General features: G+C 51.4%; 5 protein-coding genes across 5 annotated transcripts; 3 read left to right on the top strand and 2 right to left on the bottom strand.

The window, feature by feature from the left end:
• Positions 1–1,035: 1,035 nt before the first annotated feature.
• On the top strand, positions 1,036–1,612 carry J4E90_000364 (uncharacterized protein; the record flags this gene model as incomplete). The annotated part of the gene is made up of 2 exons (XM_051429960.1): positions 1,036–1,369; positions 1,422–1,612. 2 exons carry the CDS (start codon positions 1,036–1,038, stop codon positions 1,610–1,612), a joined length of 525 nt encoding a protein of 174 aa, XP_051295447.1.
• An 820-nt stretch (positions 1,613–2,432) lies between these two features.
• J4E90_000365 (uncharacterized protein) lies at positions 2,433–3,474 on the top strand (the record flags this gene model as incomplete). Its single annotated transcript, XM_051429961.1, has 3 exons — positions 2,433–2,553; positions 2,608–3,203; positions 3,274–3,474. The coding sequence occupies 3 exons, from the start codon at positions 2,433–2,435 to the stop codon at positions 3,472–3,474; spliced, it is 918 nt and encodes a 305-aa protein (XP_051295448.1).
• Positions 3,475–8,334: 4,860 nt separating this feature from the next.
• On the bottom strand, positions 8,335–9,856 carry J4E90_000366 (uncharacterized protein; the record flags this gene model as incomplete). The annotated part of the gene is made up of 3 exons (XM_051429962.1): positions 8,335–8,852; positions 8,910–9,533; positions 9,658–9,856. 3 exons carry the CDS (start codon positions 9,854–9,856, stop codon positions 8,335–8,337), a joined length of 1,341 nt encoding a protein of 446 aa, XP_051295449.1.
• A 582-nt stretch (positions 9,857–10,438) lies between these two features.
• On the bottom strand, positions 10,439–12,209 carry J4E90_000367 (uncharacterized protein; the record flags this gene model as incomplete). The annotated part of the gene is made up of 6 exons (XM_051429963.1): positions 10,439–10,745; positions 10,793–10,859; positions 10,926–11,512; positions 11,564–11,617; positions 11,673–11,970; positions 12,020–12,209. The coding sequence occupies 6 exons, from the start codon at positions 12,207–12,209 to the stop codon at positions 10,439–10,441; spliced, it is 1,503 nt and encodes a 500-aa protein (XP_051295450.1).
• A 1,532-nt stretch (positions 12,210–13,741) lies between these two features.
• Positions 13,742–16,037, top strand: J4E90_000368 (uncharacterized protein; the record flags this gene model as incomplete). Its single annotated transcript, XM_051429964.1, has 2 exons — positions 13,742–13,887; positions 13,940–16,037. 2 exons carry the CDS (start codon positions 13,742–13,744, stop codon positions 16,035–16,037), a joined length of 2,244 nt encoding a protein of 747 aa, XP_051295451.1.
• Positions 16,038–16,199: the final 162 nt, after the last annotated feature.

The following is a 16,199-nucleotide window of genomic DNA, read 5'->3' on the forward strand; positions in this document are numbered from 1 at the left end:
TGGGCTCTGATGTCTGTGGGTTTTCCTTGGTGCGTGCCATGACATGTCGAAGCGGCGCGCGCGATGCAAGGGTACAAGGGTCTGTGGCCCTCTTTCGCACCGAAACTTTGCGCGCGCAGCAGAGCCGATGGGGGACATGGTCCCCGGATACTTGCACGCAAAAGAGGTAACGGGCTGGGCTTTTGGAAGCGATCTTCGTCCTTCATTTCTTTTTTTCACTTAGTCCTAGGCTGGGTTGAGCTTCATGCCTGATTCATTTCTAACGCTGTGCGGCTTTGGATAGTACTAGGGACCGTTCCGTTCTGCTGGGGGCACTGTTCGCTTCATTAATTTGTTGGTTGGCTTTCCGGTATTACACATACGAGAGGAACGCCTGCGTTGCGCTGCCTCTGCCTTTTTGTACTTTTGCATTTCCTGGTTCTTCGTTTGTCTGGACCGCTGCGACGATAACGCGAACTTGCGAAGCCTACGCGCGATATCTTTTCTTGTTTCTATTGTCGTGGGTTTACTTTTGGTCGGACCTCAGCCAAAGTCGTGACCTATTCCGACGACACATTCTAAACGCGAATTGCAGGACCATACATATCTGCGCGGGAACTTGGAAGGATTGCGTTTGCGTGGAACCACGGGACACGAGAAAAGGGAGTGCTTGGTTCGGAAGGACGGTTTGCGACAAGCGCACCCACGAGAGTTGACGACTCGAAACGGATCCGGTTACGACACGAATACCGCCTGAACGGGAGCGCATACACGTCACAGGAATTACAATCGCAGACACAGAATCAAGCGCAAGAGAAGGACACAATGGACGAGAACAACAGAATCACGATTACAGTGTGCGGTGATGGTGGATGCGGAAAGAGTTCGATTACGCTGCGGCTTGTGAGAAGCCAATGGACATCTGAGTACGACCCAACAATAGGTACATCCCCCTGCGCGCGAATTCGTCGCAACTTGTAGCCTCACACGACTAACACCCCTCCAGAAGACTCATACTCCGTAACCCGAACCGTCGATGGCGTCCCCTACTACCTCATGCTCACGGACACGGCCGGCCAAGAAGAATACCGCGGTCTTTGGGCCGCCTCGAACCTGCAATCCGACGCTTTCCTCCTCGTCTACGATATAACATCTGCCAACTCGCTCGACGCGCTCGACTACTTCATGGAGATGATAGAAATGGAGACCGAGAACCGGTTAGACAATGGCAAGATACCGCCCATCAAGTGCGTGGTAGGCAACAAGTGCGATTTACAGGGCCAAAGACAGGTAGAAGCGAAGACGGGTCTCGAGTGGGCGAGGCGGAGAAAGTGCGGATTTATGGAGACGAGTGCGAGGGAGATGGTCAACATTGAGGAGACTTTTGCGCGTAAGTCCTGCAGCGCAGATGACGGCAGAGACATGGCTAACAAGACGGACAGTGCTCGTACGTCGTGTAGTAGAAGCGCGGAGACTCACTGCCGGAGACGGCCCTGCGAACCGAACTGCCGCTCTTCCCCTTCAATCGCATCCGAACCGCGACCCGAACTCTTCGGCGGCGTATCTGGATAATGAGAAGGATGATGAGGACGAGCCCAAAAAGAGTTGGTGGAGGAGGCTGAAGTGCTGGTAGTTGCATTCCTATGTTGCTACGCATTGCACATAAGTCTCAGGCGTTTACCAATAGCCTGGGGACTTGTCGTTCGTTCACGGGCTCGCTGAGATGTGGTATGGGACATGAAGCACGACCTGCTTGTTTTATACACACTTTGCTTTCCCGTTTATTTCCTTGACTTGTATATATGCGTCGATGTTACGGGCGCAAAGCATTTGTATACGCATGGCATGGATATGTCGATTAGCGGGAATGGGGAAACCACGGGATATACCGGGCGGCTGTCTGATTCTTGTTCATTTTCTACAGCGTCTCACATCTTGCGTATGTATATTTCCTTGCATCACTGTCGATTTCATACTGTAAAGAATTCACATCAAGTTTTGAATGAGAACACATACTAGCTGGCGCACGTTGCACATGGACTGGACGCTTTCCGTGGTACGCTTCGCGGATTATATCAGAAGGCTCAATAATATGTATCAGTCAGCAGTAATCGCGATCTGTACCTATAGGATGTAGTGCGAACGATGACCGCTTCGAGGCTAACCACCCCGTCGGCTATCCAAGGCATCGCTAGCGCGTCTGTGCACGAGCACGCCATTGGCCTGTAAAGCCCTTGGACAACTTTGAAAACCCTCGCAATAGCATCAAACTGTTAATACCAACAAAAAGCTACAGGGACATCCTGCACCTGTCGACACTTAGGCAAGGAGCGCAAACAGTGCGTTCAAGGCCGGTGACGTCGTAACTACCCCTCTAAAGGGTCCGTGTTGACGGAGATAAGAGAGCAGCGAGCAAGAAGAGATATCGGCAACACAGAAAGAGCAGGAGCAACATGTCGAAACCTCATATTGAGGAAGAGCTTCCAGTTCAGGATGGTCTTTCTCGAACACTCAAAGACCTCTTCGCAGGTGCAGTGGGAGGAGTTGCGCAAGTCTTAATAGGACAGCCTTTTGGTAAAATCTCTACGAACTGCGTGTGAGACATATGCTGACTTCGCACTTCGACAGACATTGTCAAGGTGAGATTACAAACAACATCACAATACTCTGGTGCCCTGGACGCAGCGACCAAGATCTACCAAAACGAAGGAGCCCTCGCCTTCTACAAGGGCACACTGACACCACTCATCGGAATCGGAGCTTGTGTATCAATCCAATTCGGCGGCTTCCACTATGCGCGACGTGCCTTCGAAGCCAGTAACGAAGCCAAGACTGGAAAAGGTCAATTGTCATACTCGCAATACTATGCCGCCGGTGCATTCGCCGGTATCGCCAATACCGTTCTATCCAGCCCCATCGAGCACATCCGTATAAGACTGCAAACACAACCCCACGGTCCAAATCGTCTCTATGCCGGCCCGATCGACTGCGTGCGCAAACTCTCGGCACACCAAGGCGTACTTGGCGGTGTCTACCGTGGCACAGCTGTCACATTCATGCGCGAAGCACAAGCTTACGGCTGTTGGTTCACCGCCTTTGAGTACATGATGAACGCGGACGCTGCACGCAACGGAATTGACCGGAAGGAGATCTCTACTCTAAAGGTCGCGGCATATGGTGGACTTGCGGGTGAAGTGCTGTGGATCAGTTCATATCCCTTCGATGTACGTTCAAAATTCCCCATGTACGAAGTGCACGTGAGACATATACTGACCTCGTACACCCACCTTTTAGGTAATCAAGAGCAAGATGCAGAGTGATGCGTTTGGCAAGGATCAGAAGTACAAGAGTATGAGGGATTGCTTCGCGAAGACGTACAAGGGCGAGGGCTTGGGTGGCTTTTGGAGGGGTATTGGACCGACTTTGCTCAGGGCTATGCCAGTCTCGGCAGGCACATTTGCTACGGTTGAGGTTACGATGCGATTGATCAGCTAGGAAGCGCTCTTGGTTTCACGAACATCCCCAGATATTGCGGTGGTGGAGCCTGTACGATAAGCCCAGGTCCATAATTGATGGAAGACGCCGTTCAGATCTTTAGCCAATGTTTCAGGTGTGCATACGGAGAGTTTGCGATACGTACCATTGGGAGATCGGCCTATCTGTATGCGTGTGCGAAACTATCGACTTCGTAGTGTTCCCATAGTAGCTAGTACGCGTCGATAACAACACCGCCATTGCGTCTGAGCTTGGCTCGGCCTTAGTTCACAGGTTATTGCGGTGCGGCCCTTGGGGAACAACAAGGTCGTCGTATCACTCAGCCAGCCTCTAAACGCCCTTCACATAGAGCTTACTCAGCCTCTGTCTGTAACGCGTTCCATCGTCGTGCTGACTACATACAAGATAGATTACCCTGTAGTCTAGGCACGCAGCATCCTCTCGGATGCAATTTCGCTCCTTCTTGTGCATTACGTCGGGTACCGACGCACCCCTGTTCGAACGCAGCCGTGCCGCATCCCCCCAAGATTCATGCCACAGCCTGCAAGCCACATGCTTTGAGCACAAACTCGAAGGAACCACTCATGAAATTGCACAACCAACTTGAGAAGGTACGGTCGGGGCCGACGGGCGTTGTTCCGCTATTGTGCCGCAGTCCCGCTGCGAACATGTGGATTGGTCCGTAGAACTAACGGGCAGCACCAAACTCTACCTCTTCCCACCCCAAGTCCTGTAACATGCGATGGGAAGTTCCTTGTACGAGAGATAGAGTTTACAGCGAGTTCCAGGAACCTGGCTATGGCCTCGTGGAATTTGCCGAAGAGCTTCCGGGTATGCAAGAACGACTCTTATGCGGCGCGGTTTGCATCCATCGCTCGTCACACGTCGCGTCACGTAAGGAGATTGCCGCTTTTAGCTAGGGAAGCAACGCATTCGTAGTCACGGCGAAAATCACCGTTATATCAGTGCATATGTTATGATATGATGTCGCTCAATGTCCTTTTCGATCGTTTCGCTCGAATCGCTGCTTCCTACTCTGCACCGCACCTTCGCTAGACCTTCCAACACCGTGGGCGCGAGAGACGCGCCTGCATCCCACGATACGCGGCGACGACCGCGTCGAACGAACGCGCAAAATGCTCTTCAGCACAACACTAAAGAAGTGGAAGTCCAGCCTCAACCCTACGAAACCATCTTCACAGCCAATCCGACCCCCAAAACAAACTCAATCGGACGAGAACCTAGTTTCGATGCAACTACCAAAACCGCGATATAATTCTTCGACCCATTCGAACTCCGAAGCTGCGCTTCATCGACCGACGAGTCAGATCGTGTGCCATTCGCCGTTGGACAAGAGGAATAGGGCCGGGAAGAAGAAGGGGAGGAAGAGTAAAGAGGACCAGGTTGCGAAAGAGGGTGATGGTAATGGATTGAGACATAAGACTTCTACACGGGTGTTGTTCTCGTCGACGCAGTTTGACAAGGTTGATGTCAAGAAGCCTGCTTGACGGGAGAATGGGGATATGTTTTACGATGCAGATAGAGGATACTGCGGAAGAGTTGCAGTCTGTGGGGAAGGAAGTAAATGAAGTTAACGCAAGCGAAGACAGCAAAGAAGGAAAGACAAACTGGATGAGGTACACATTATGATCTTGATCATCTTAACGTTGCCGTCTTGATCGATCATCTCATTTTAATCTCGATAGTTTCTATTTGAACTTCGTCAGGAAGCGAAAAGGTGTAAAGACTCGGTATTCGTCGACTGGATGAGGTACTAAGGCGCTGGCACCATTCCTCTTTCAAGCAGTCACCACTCACATCTGAGCTTCGGCCCCGCATACATCGAGCTGAAGCGGTTTCTATATCCCTTGTTTTCATACCCTCGATGAACGCTAGTGGAGGCGAGTTCTCAGATTTGGCTAATTCATTAAATTTAAAATCATTGGGATCTACAGTCGCCCTACTTGTACATATGTAGGAACACCATCCCTTTCAATTATCTGCAGATCTTACTCCGTCAATAGACCAGAGACCGATAATAACCCTTGGGTATTCATCCTCTGATTCTAGACTGAAGTCCGGTGTAGTGGGATGGCGCTTGTCTGCCTCCAGGGTGCAATCGTAACATCCGAGAGAAACCCGTCCATCGATACCCATGACTTGACCCGCAAGAAACACCGCCCATGCCTGGTCGCCCCCGGTGGGTAAATACGTATGATACTGGTTGGTACCATCCATGGGACGTTTGTGCCTCTTGGACATCCAGGTAGAAGCTTTGATGATCAAAGCTTTAGCTCGTGAAGCATGCCCAGGGCAGGGAGACTCCGCTTTGCTAAGGCTTTGAACCACCACTACCATGATGTCATAGATTCCGGAAACACCTATCGACTCTCCATGAACTCTCCCAACAAGCGCGATCTGTCTTTGCATTGGGGCATAGTCTAGTCTTGCTCTCTCGAAGTTGATGTAAAGTGGAAGGTCCGGAGGCTGTTGGCGTGGCTCGCTTACGAAATTAGACTGACTGGATACTATAGACTGGTCATTTCCCTCGCCTGTGCCTGTGGCATAACTTGCCCAATCGTCAGACTGTGTAGTCTCGACACTACCGTCTACGATATGCGCAGGCAAGTTTGCGAATACTAGGTTCTCGCATCTGAAGCCAATGGCACTTGGATCAACCTTCATGTTGAACATCAGGTTTGGTAAGACAGTGTAGCCATTCCCCTGATACCCGATAACATACCCATCCCATGCGTTGTCCGAAGGTCCAAAGTTCAATGGCAAGCTCGCATGACATATCGCAAGCAATCTCAGCACTGCACCAGATGGAAAACCCCGTTCCAGTTCTTTGAACAACCCGGAGAGAAGCTGTAGAGCAGTGTGGTCCGTATAGTTGCAAGGTCGATACAGATCTATGCGTGTCGCATGTGCCCACATATTATAGTTCTCCCCCCCAAGTATCTCTGCAATCGCAAGGACAATGCAGATCACGATGATCTTCCAGTGCCGCACTGACTCTGGTTCCGACCGTTCGCAGTCTGTTGCCATGTCGAAGTCGCGCATTTCTTTCATCACTGCATCGGAAGCAAGTTCATCGAAGCAATCAGCGACATTCTCAGCGATTTTGGAAGTGAAGAATCGACAGGCCAGGCCCACGCACAGACTGTTCTTGGTTTTGGAACTCTTCTGCCAACGAGGCATCGCAACCAAGGCTGGTACAATGCCATCTTCATCACGTCGTTGAACGGTCCAGGTGAAAGTAAGCCTGCTCCGCATCTTGGCCCGTATACCGTTGAAGTCGGTTTGAATCTTCTCTGGGCTTAATTCCGCTGGGCCTCCAGATGCAAGGAACAGCATAGAGCCAGCAGTTTCGTTGCGATAATGGTGAACGTGCTGAACGTCGCCCTCGGATGTTGGGCAGTCTTCGTCTTCGAATGCAAGAGTATCCGTGACGTGATGTCCACTTGTGACAAGCGTCAATCCGTCGTAAGCGCCGGGTGGGCGATCATTACTCGAGATGCGGATTGGCCCTATCAGCCAGCCAACGCTCTTCAAGCATGCAGCAACGCGAACTACGTCCGCGCTTCTTGTAAGATAGTGGGTTCTGCGTTTTTGTACGACCCATCTCAGCAAGCCCCCGATGTATTGATCATCTGTGCTGAGAGTTCGGGATTCCGTAGGTGTGAATGTTGGAAGTCGAGTCTCTTTGATGGCTTCTTCGAAACGAGTTGGTAGAGAGCGAAAGACTCCTTCTTGGACGATATGATGAGCGTTGTCGGTAAGCTCACTGAAAAGATCCACACCTTCTTCGAGAAGAGTAGGTGCTATGCATTTCATGAACATACGGACACCAAACTCAGGTCCAAAAAGGTGCGACAGCGCGCATATGGTGTATCCCACTAGTTGAGTCCTTGGATCTCCTCCGAAGCATGCTTCGGGGTCTGCATCATTTAGGAGTCGAATGCCGTTGGTTGTGAGAATGTGACAGGTGGCCGGCAGAGTCTCTGGTTTGAACCCCAAGTCCCTCACTCGCGTGAGAGAACTGAGCCCAGGTATATACCCGAAGACCTTAACAAGCTTTTCGAGGCCACCGAAATGGTTCCATAATGATGTGATAAGAGTAGCCGTAGCTAAGACATCGGGTGGCCCAAGTTGAAGTCCTCCTATCTTCCCATCCGGTTGAATTATTGCAGTCATAGTGAGACAGTGTTCTTCGCATTAGATGATAGAGAAGTCATCGGAAATGCTCTCCGAGATTTTGAGCAACCTCAAGTATTAAAGGCCGACAACGCGCAAAACATATCAAAGAGAAACGGAAGCTGGCGTGCCGCGAGATGAGCCAATCGAGGGAATTTCTTGCGCATGTGTATGCAAACCATACGTCACCAATATATGGCTTCGACTCTAGATCAGCGCGGTCTGGGATTACCATACGTTTCGATTGGCCGTTGGAAGGCAGGCGTACTACAAGGCAGGCTTATCTTCAATTCTCAGCGCTCTTTCGAAGATTTGAGCCTTGTGAGTTGCCTATCTCCGGTGAAATGGCCAAGCGACATGCGATGTTGGGTGGCTGATCCGGCCTTGCTCAGCAATGCGCTCCTAAGCGAAAACACGGTACGATATGCAAGCCAATTCTTACGAACGCGGGATATGACGAAGCTGACCGTTCGGTAAGCAACAAATAGAAGCGATCGTTGTCATCGAAGTGTGCTAGTAGCCACGTCAATTACACTTTGTTCCTTCGAGACATCTATTGCAAACCACCTTGAACATTTCGGTTACGGTTACTTCCTGAGAGCGATCATAACAAAGTCGAATGAAGGGTGGTTGAGTATTTCGGGTCGGTTGTTGTAAGCTCCATCACAGCCATCCCACCCTCCTTCCGATGATGCTCACACCCCCAAGCGCAGCGCTAACCCCCGTCCACACCACCAAACTGCCATATTGCGTTCCGTACAATCCATGCTCACCAAGAGTTCCCGTCTTGATCAATGCCTCACTGATAGGCCCACTAACAATATTCCCAATACCCCTACCCATACACAAGAACGAGAAGACCATAGAGCTCTCCATCTGTCCCGTACTCGTTTGCACTGCCCTCATGATGCCAGGCCAAGTATTCGCGAAGCTGCCTGCGAAGAGTCCATATGTGAAGCAGAAGATCAGCAACGGTGGTAGAGACGTGCTGAAGCCCCAGATCAGGAAAGTGGAGATCATGGCACCGATGGTGGAGATGAGGATGGCGGTGGTGACGTGTGTGCGATCGATGATACTTCCCATACTAACGGATCCGATGACAGCGGCGACGTTGAGGAGAATGAGAGGAACGGCGGAGACTGTGCTACTGAATCCCAGTGCCTTGGTGTATGTAGGAAGGTCTAAATTAGCAAAACATCAGTGTAGTTCTCGCATGTGATTCATACAGAGACACTTACAAATGGATGGTACAAAGAACCCTAAGCCCTGCAAGATGTTGCCAGACTGCAGAACCCAAAAGGTCTTGTTCGTGAGGAAAGTGAAAGTAATTCCACACCTAGTAGTTGCCGAGACAGGCAACCGTGGTTTGATAAAGATTGTGACGGGTAGAAGAACTGCAAAGAGTAGGCCTGCCCATATGCGTAGCGTGTTGCGGAAGCCATAGCGATTGAGAAGGAACTGCAGCAACAGTGGGATGACGACGCCACCAAGTGCTGTTCCTGCCCACATGATACCAAATGCGAGACCTTTGCGTCTTACAAACCATTCGTCCAAGAGTATGATACAAGGACAGTACGCTATTGCGCCGCCGACACCATAAAAGATCCCTTGAGTGACGATGAGTTGCGGTACGGTCGTGCATAGCGAGCTCAGACCAAGCGAAAGGCACATGGTGAATACACCAGCGACCATTGCCTTCCTTCTGTACTGCGGCCAGCGCGTGAACGAACCAAAGGTCAATGGCGCGATCATGTATAAAATGCCCATCGCTGAAGTGCCGATGGCTGGGATACCAGATGAACCTGCGAATTCTGGGGATGAACTATAGTACTCTTGGAAGATGCCATATGACCATGGGAAGCCTAGTAGATATATTAGCAAACGTTCCAACTTGGACAATACTACGGGAGAATTGGGTTGGAAGATATGCAGTCATGATGATACTACGAGGGCAAAGGCGTAGTCAATGAAACACTTCACACTCACCCCATACCATCATCTCCACCATAAAGCCAGCCGCAACGAACAACCACGCATCTTTCCCGCAATCAGTCGGCGGTAGCAAAGACTCGTTCTCGTTCGCGGGCTGCTCATTCCATCGTTGGCTTGATTCAAGCTCGAATTCCGATTGGTTGTCGGGCGTGGTGCCGGTGCTTGTAAGGGCCGATTGAGTTCTAGTCTCCATGATGAGTGTTGAACGTAGATATCGTCAGGTTGCTGCTCTAGAAAATATCCACAGAGGGCTTCATTTATATGGCAATCAATTCAGCGCTGATGCTGTATGATATCAACGATAAATGCATAGCAATTTGCTGACTGCAGGGTCCGCCGACCAAGATCATGCCCAACGCACCAAGGACGTTGAGCTGTTCAGCTCTAACACAGGAAGAGAAAAGCGATCCCTTCTCGAAAGCGGGGCATGGCAGACTGGTAGAGATGTCATAATTTGGAAAGAGTGCATGGCGCTGATTTCAAAGCGCTTTCGGAGTGGGCGACGCAGCGCACATGGAACTCCGAGGGGCGCCGGAGTTCGGCATAGAGTGCTCCAGTGGCTTATCGGTATCGCAACGGAGTCGGAGGCGATATCGCACAGCTGAACACGCGCATTTGATGGGAAAAAAATTGATGAGAAATCTGTTCACGGTTTTCGCGCCTGATGTCTGATGATGCAGATCGCATCGGTTGAGCGCTAACTGTCCTTTGGTCGTAGCTCCCGCCGCATCCATGTAGGCGAGAACGGCACCTTCCCATGTCCGGACGTAATGTCCTACGCTTTCTCAGGCTCATCCAACAAGTAGCCATCCCTCCTACCTAGCACATCCTCGACGGTCTCGTCTGTGAATTTCAAGTCCTCCTCAAGCGGCACCGTGTCTTTGATCTTCAACAGCATCACTGGCAGCGCGACGATCAAGCTTCCAGCCAACAACACCCAACTGGATAGGAATATGTCCATGTAAGGCCTCTTGTAGCCGTCTAGGCGGAACACGATAGCTGCGCCAGCTGATTGAATGCCCTTGTAAAAGCCAGCAAAGTTGGCGAGCTTTCGACTGTTGTTCGAGATTGCGCCCATGAACCTGAAGATGGTTAGCAGAGAGCAGTGCCGATTCGAAGATCGACGTACCAGTACACGCATGTCTGCCATGCTGCATCATAAAAGCCATAGCTTATGTACAACACCATTGGGCCGCCTGTAGAGGTAGAGATAAAAAGTCAGTATATGTCTCACATGCATTTCGCACATGGCTTTCACGTACCATACCCGCCGTCTGTCCAATCAAAGTGGTGGCTATCATCGTCGCGACGATACCGCCGTTGGAATACGTACCCTCCTCCCCAAACGGCGAAGGTCAACAATAGCATGACTACCCAGGCAATCTTCGCCCTGGTAGTCCTTCTGACGTTCGGGAAATCCAGTGCAAATCCAAACACACCAGCTCCGAGTATCTGCGCCAGCCAATAAAGCGCATTGTTGAGTGCGCGCGTCCGCACATTGAAACGTGCGTAGTTGACGTCGTTGAACTGGTACGTGTAGAACCAATTAGAGGCGAAGAACATAGGGAAGAGGAGTATGATATAGGGATCCGTACGGAGAGTCTCCCAAAGACCCAAGATCTCGGACTGCCAAGTTGGGTGTTTCATCATGATAATTCGGCTGCCGTCGCGCCGTATGACGTGTTTGGCATCGATGAGTGTCCAGGAGAGGCAGGCGCCGAGGAATGTGAGGACCATGAAGCCGATGTATGTCTGGTCAGTGACAGCTGCTGGTCCGTCTGCGTTTTGTGTATCAAAGTTCAGCCCAAGCTGGACCAGGCTGCCAATAACAGCACCCATGTTGAAGATGCTATCATGAGAAATTAGCTTATCTCGGTACGGTCCGTACAGCGACACCTACATCCAGAACAAAGAGATGTACCGCCCCTTCTGCTTCTCTGGTGGATAACTCATCCTGCAGAGGTACGAAGTCAGTATATGTCTCACATACTCTTCATAAGTCAGCTTACATTATGGCACCTTGCGCCGACCACAGTATGCCAGCGCAACATCCTAACAAGAACCCAGAGAAGACGACGTAGCCCAAGTTTTGAGTTTTGTTGAAGCAAAGCAATGCACTGACGTAAACGCAATACCCCAGACCGCCGAAGGAAAGCGCAACTCGAATACCGAGGACATTGGTGGTAGTGCCAGCAAAGAAACCGACGATTGCGAAGGTAGCATAAAGTGTAGTATTCGCAGCGTTGCTGGCATGTGCATCGTCGTCGAGACCTGCGGCTCCGATACCATTGACGGCGTTGAACATGCCTGCGTAGAGTTAGTAAAATTTGCGTTGCTACAATCGTGGGCTGCTTACCGGGACACAAGAAGCACACAAATGAGACTAAGATCAGCTGCGATTCTGGCGATGCATAGCATGGAAGCTTGATGGGTCCGATTCTCAAGCTGCGGTATTTCCATCCTTTCGGTCTTTCGAAATCTCCATGGTCGCCGTTACTGACAGGCGCTCTTGCGCTTGCCCATCCAGAGTCGTCGTTTTTCGCCATTGGTGCTCGTATAATTGACGGGGCGTCTCGTGGGACTTGAGCCTTGTATTCAAGCAACTAATCGGCGAGCTGCAAGTGCGGATGTTGTAGATAAAAAAACGAGATAGTGTTGATTCTACCGTGCAAACCTGGAACGACGAGACAAAGGAAGGATTCAGAATGCTGGTCAGGCTGGTCTGTTCGTCTTAGTAGCTGTTGCTGGATCGCTCACGTACGATGGGGCCAGTTCAGTCCGATCTGCGGACGTGCATGCATTCGTGTTTTTCGATAGATGGACTGATTGGCGCAGAGCATGATTGTGGCAGCGCAGTCTCGCTATCTTTGTCCCACCAGCTGTGTTACCACACCCTCCTTTATGCACAGTGCCCAACCCTGGGGGCGGAAGCTATCCATGCTTGGTATCGTCAGAACGCTAAAGTCCTACTCAATTTCAGGATGCTATCCTCTAATCAGTATATTTCTATTTGGCGCACCAAGATCGATTACACGAGAAAGGCTCGATCGGAAGCTCACTTTGCGTAGCTCAGCTCGTCGCGTAAGACTGCTGTGTGCGGCGCGCCTATGTAAGCCCGTGGCGTACCCCAACGCCAAATTGTGAACACACCCTGCATCCACAGAGATGGCTCCGCCCACTGCGGAGATAGAGCCAAGACATGCGAAGTACCACTGGGAGTCGCAACACGTATCAGCCCAGTGAGCTGGAAGGTCTATGTGCTCGGAGTGAGGTGCGGAGGTCAAAATGGACGCATTGGGATATGTTTCGGCCCCATCATCTTGCTCGTACGTCTACGCCTCTTTCCATCACATTCGCAAAGCCCTTCGTGAGAGATATGTGACAGGCTTATCATGGCGCGCATCGACCAATGGGGATAGTTGTGTTCGGCCCTTGGTCGAAGTGCACAAGCAAGGATATTGCGAAATCAATAACCCCGCCGGCCCCAATGGTATAGACTTTTAATATTTCTTCCATGTGTCTATTGGACGGCAAAGTTCCAGATCGGCGTCGCTTTGTACTCAAGCGTTGAGTAGTTCTCCCGGTCAGGCTCACCGCATGATCCACTGCTTCATGGCGTAAGCCACGACCTGTGTAGCTATCGGTGCTTTTCACGTCACACTGCCTAGCATAGCGTCTGCGCAGCCAGCAATTCGATCTCTCCTGGGCCTCACACCCATCGCAATGCAAATATCGACCATCTGCGATGGAGAGAGTTGCAATCACACCGGCGGATGCATCTTCCGCAGTTTCGGTTCTGAACAAAACGGCTTGGGCGTTGTTCGTATCTCTTTCCGAACTCAACCTGGACGCGAAACATTGCGATGCATCCCTTGACAATCTTGTGGGGGAGGTGAAGTCGCTTGGGAACGAGTGTTACCAGATTCACCTCAAACTGGCAGAAGTCGCAAGCAAGACCAAGACAGGGTCACCTCCACCTTATGACGGGGATGGGAGAATGTGGAATTGTCTGGCAACTCAGGTCGAGGATGCAAGTCAGACTATAGATAGCCTGAACTCATTCGTCAGCGCTGTCAGGATGGAAGAGGCCGAAGAGGCCAGCATTGTATTCCAGCCGCAACGCCTTGCCCAGCTGCACAACAGCAAGGAGCAGATTGAAGAAATGGGAGCCGCTGTACACAGACACAGCGACAATCTGAGAACTACGTTACTTCTTATTCAGGCGTAGGTCCTTCCTTGCACCAAAATTGTTTTCAACCGCTGAATCGTTTCCCAGGGTCCTCTCCTATATTGCGCCTATACAGGCCGAACGACGTCCTGCACCTGACGTCATGAAGCTTCAACAAATGGTTAAGAAGCTACAACGATCATCCCAGGTCGGTCCGCCATGGCGGTATTCTCATACGGAGGCTACGTTGATGCAATATGCGCAAGAGGTTATCGTGAAAGGAATGTATACTCCGGAAGCCAACCCACGGGAAGACATTGTAGCTCAGACTTCACCCAAGGTCTCTAGCGATAGCGATCGTCTGCCATGGATGAAGGCTATCCAAGCAATACGAGAAGATCGAAAGGAGTCGGTGCCAACAAAGAGCCCTAGGAGAGCTCTCAGTGTCTTGCGAGGTGCGGCTCCGCTTCAAGGTGTACAAGAGCGTGAGACATCCGACTCGGACGATGATCTGGATACCGACTTCGCGAAAGCGGCCTTGAGCACAGGCTCGCAAGCCTTCGATTCCGGAAGTTGGGACGAGGCGGACTCTCTACTCCAAGAAGCACTCAGAATATTGCAAGGGCTGTCAACGCGCCAACGCGCATTCTGTGACGTGTTCAGCCTCTTCTACAGGCTTGCAGTCTGCGCCTACCACGTTCAGGAACCTGTAGATGCGGCAAAAGCTCTGATCGGATTTGTCAACCAGCCAGCAGACTCTGATCAGCAACGTGAATGCATTCACAACGCGACGCACTTGCTGTCTCAGTTATATGTCCGGATGAGGCAACTCGACCGTGCACGAGCCGAATGCGAGAAGGCCTTACAAGCAAGACGACGATTACTGGGAAAACGGCATGCTTCGTCTTTGGAGTCCTTGGCTCTTATGGCTCACATTTACGTCTTGCTCAATAACCGTGCGCTTGCGAAATCCTGCCTTGCCATGATACCGGAGGCAAACCGAGAAGCCTCTTTGAAGGCAGTCGAAGAATCGCTGCAAACGAGCGTAGAGCACCTTGAGTTTTCTTCGCTTCTCTCGCGTGCGAGACCCTCCGAGACCGATGCGATAGGAGAGCGACCTCGCAGCAGACTCTCCGAAACAAGCTTGGAAGCCTCGCCAGAACCTACTGGGAGCGACTCAGCATCTGTGTCCATGGTACTGGCTGCTCGGCCTTGGAAAGCGCCTCGAAGTGTTATTTCCGAGAACATGACTCTGGTGGATTCCAGCCCTCCAATGGGAAAATCGCAACCTTCTGCATCAAACAGAGTGGAATGGAGGCCGTCAGAGGATGGAAGTTGGACACAGGGCTACTCTCCTAGCCCGAGAAAAGCAGAACCAGTGGTTCCGAGCTCGGATGAACCCAGGCATATGGCGACATCCGAGGGAAAGCCCTTATCTCGCAAAGAGATCCTTGGTAAAGTCGGATGCCAACCAAGGGATCGGACCGAAGAGGCTGTTTGCGATGGAGATCATGGAGCGTTGACAGCTATCCTTAACAAGAAGAAGGGGTTCTGGCGCTCGAGTGTGCGTAAACGGGGCCGTCCAGAGCGAGTCACCGCGCTACACTTCGCCGCGCTGCTGGGAGAAGTGGTTATGGCGAGGACCCTGATCCAAGCGGGGTTCAGCGTCAACGAAGTTCCTTTTGGCTACTCAACAACTCTAACGCCGCTCAACTTCGCTGTAGGCGCTCAACAAGTGGCCATGGTCGACTTGCTCACTGCCAGCGGAGCGGTGCCAGCCGAGCCGGACACCTGGTCGACCTTGGCCGGACAGCTTATGAGTCGCTCATGGCTGATCAAGACCACGTCGGATGCCGACAAGCACCTCGTTCCAAGCCGCATCATCGCAGTCATGGATGTCTTGCTCAACCGCGGATGGGATATCAATGCACCGATGATGACATCCGGGGGAACCGTGCTGCACCAAGCTGTTTCTTTCTGGACAGGCGCCTACAAATGGGATCTGGATCTTCGAGCCACAGTAACATCCTTCTTATGCGAGAGAGGAGCAAATCCGTTTCAAGCGAATGCAGAGGGCAAGAGCCCTTATGACATTGCCTCTGATTCGGAACATCAAGATCTCCTGGCGATCATCGAAGAACATTCCAGGTCGAAAAGGCTCACTGGCACGGCAGCCATGCCGGCTGAGCTGTCCAGTCATCAATAACGAGGCCATCTAAGCTTGAGATTTGGACCCGGGAGACTGATCTCCAGCGTGATCAGTAATTGGGGTCACAGGAAGTCTAGAGTGGTCAGCATCATCGAATAGTTTTGATCGTGCCATACGTTGGAGACAAAAAGGCTGCCATACAATGATCGAACGTCTCAT

The sequence above is a fragment of the Alternaria incomplexa genome (assembly GCF_024043165.1).
Source record: "Alternaria incomplexa strain BMP 0042 chromosome Unknown scaffold_1, whole genome shotgun sequence".
Classification (NCBI taxonomy): domain Eukaryota; kingdom Fungi; phylum Ascomycota; class Dothideomycetes; order Pleosporales; family Pleosporaceae; genus Alternaria; species Alternaria incomplexa.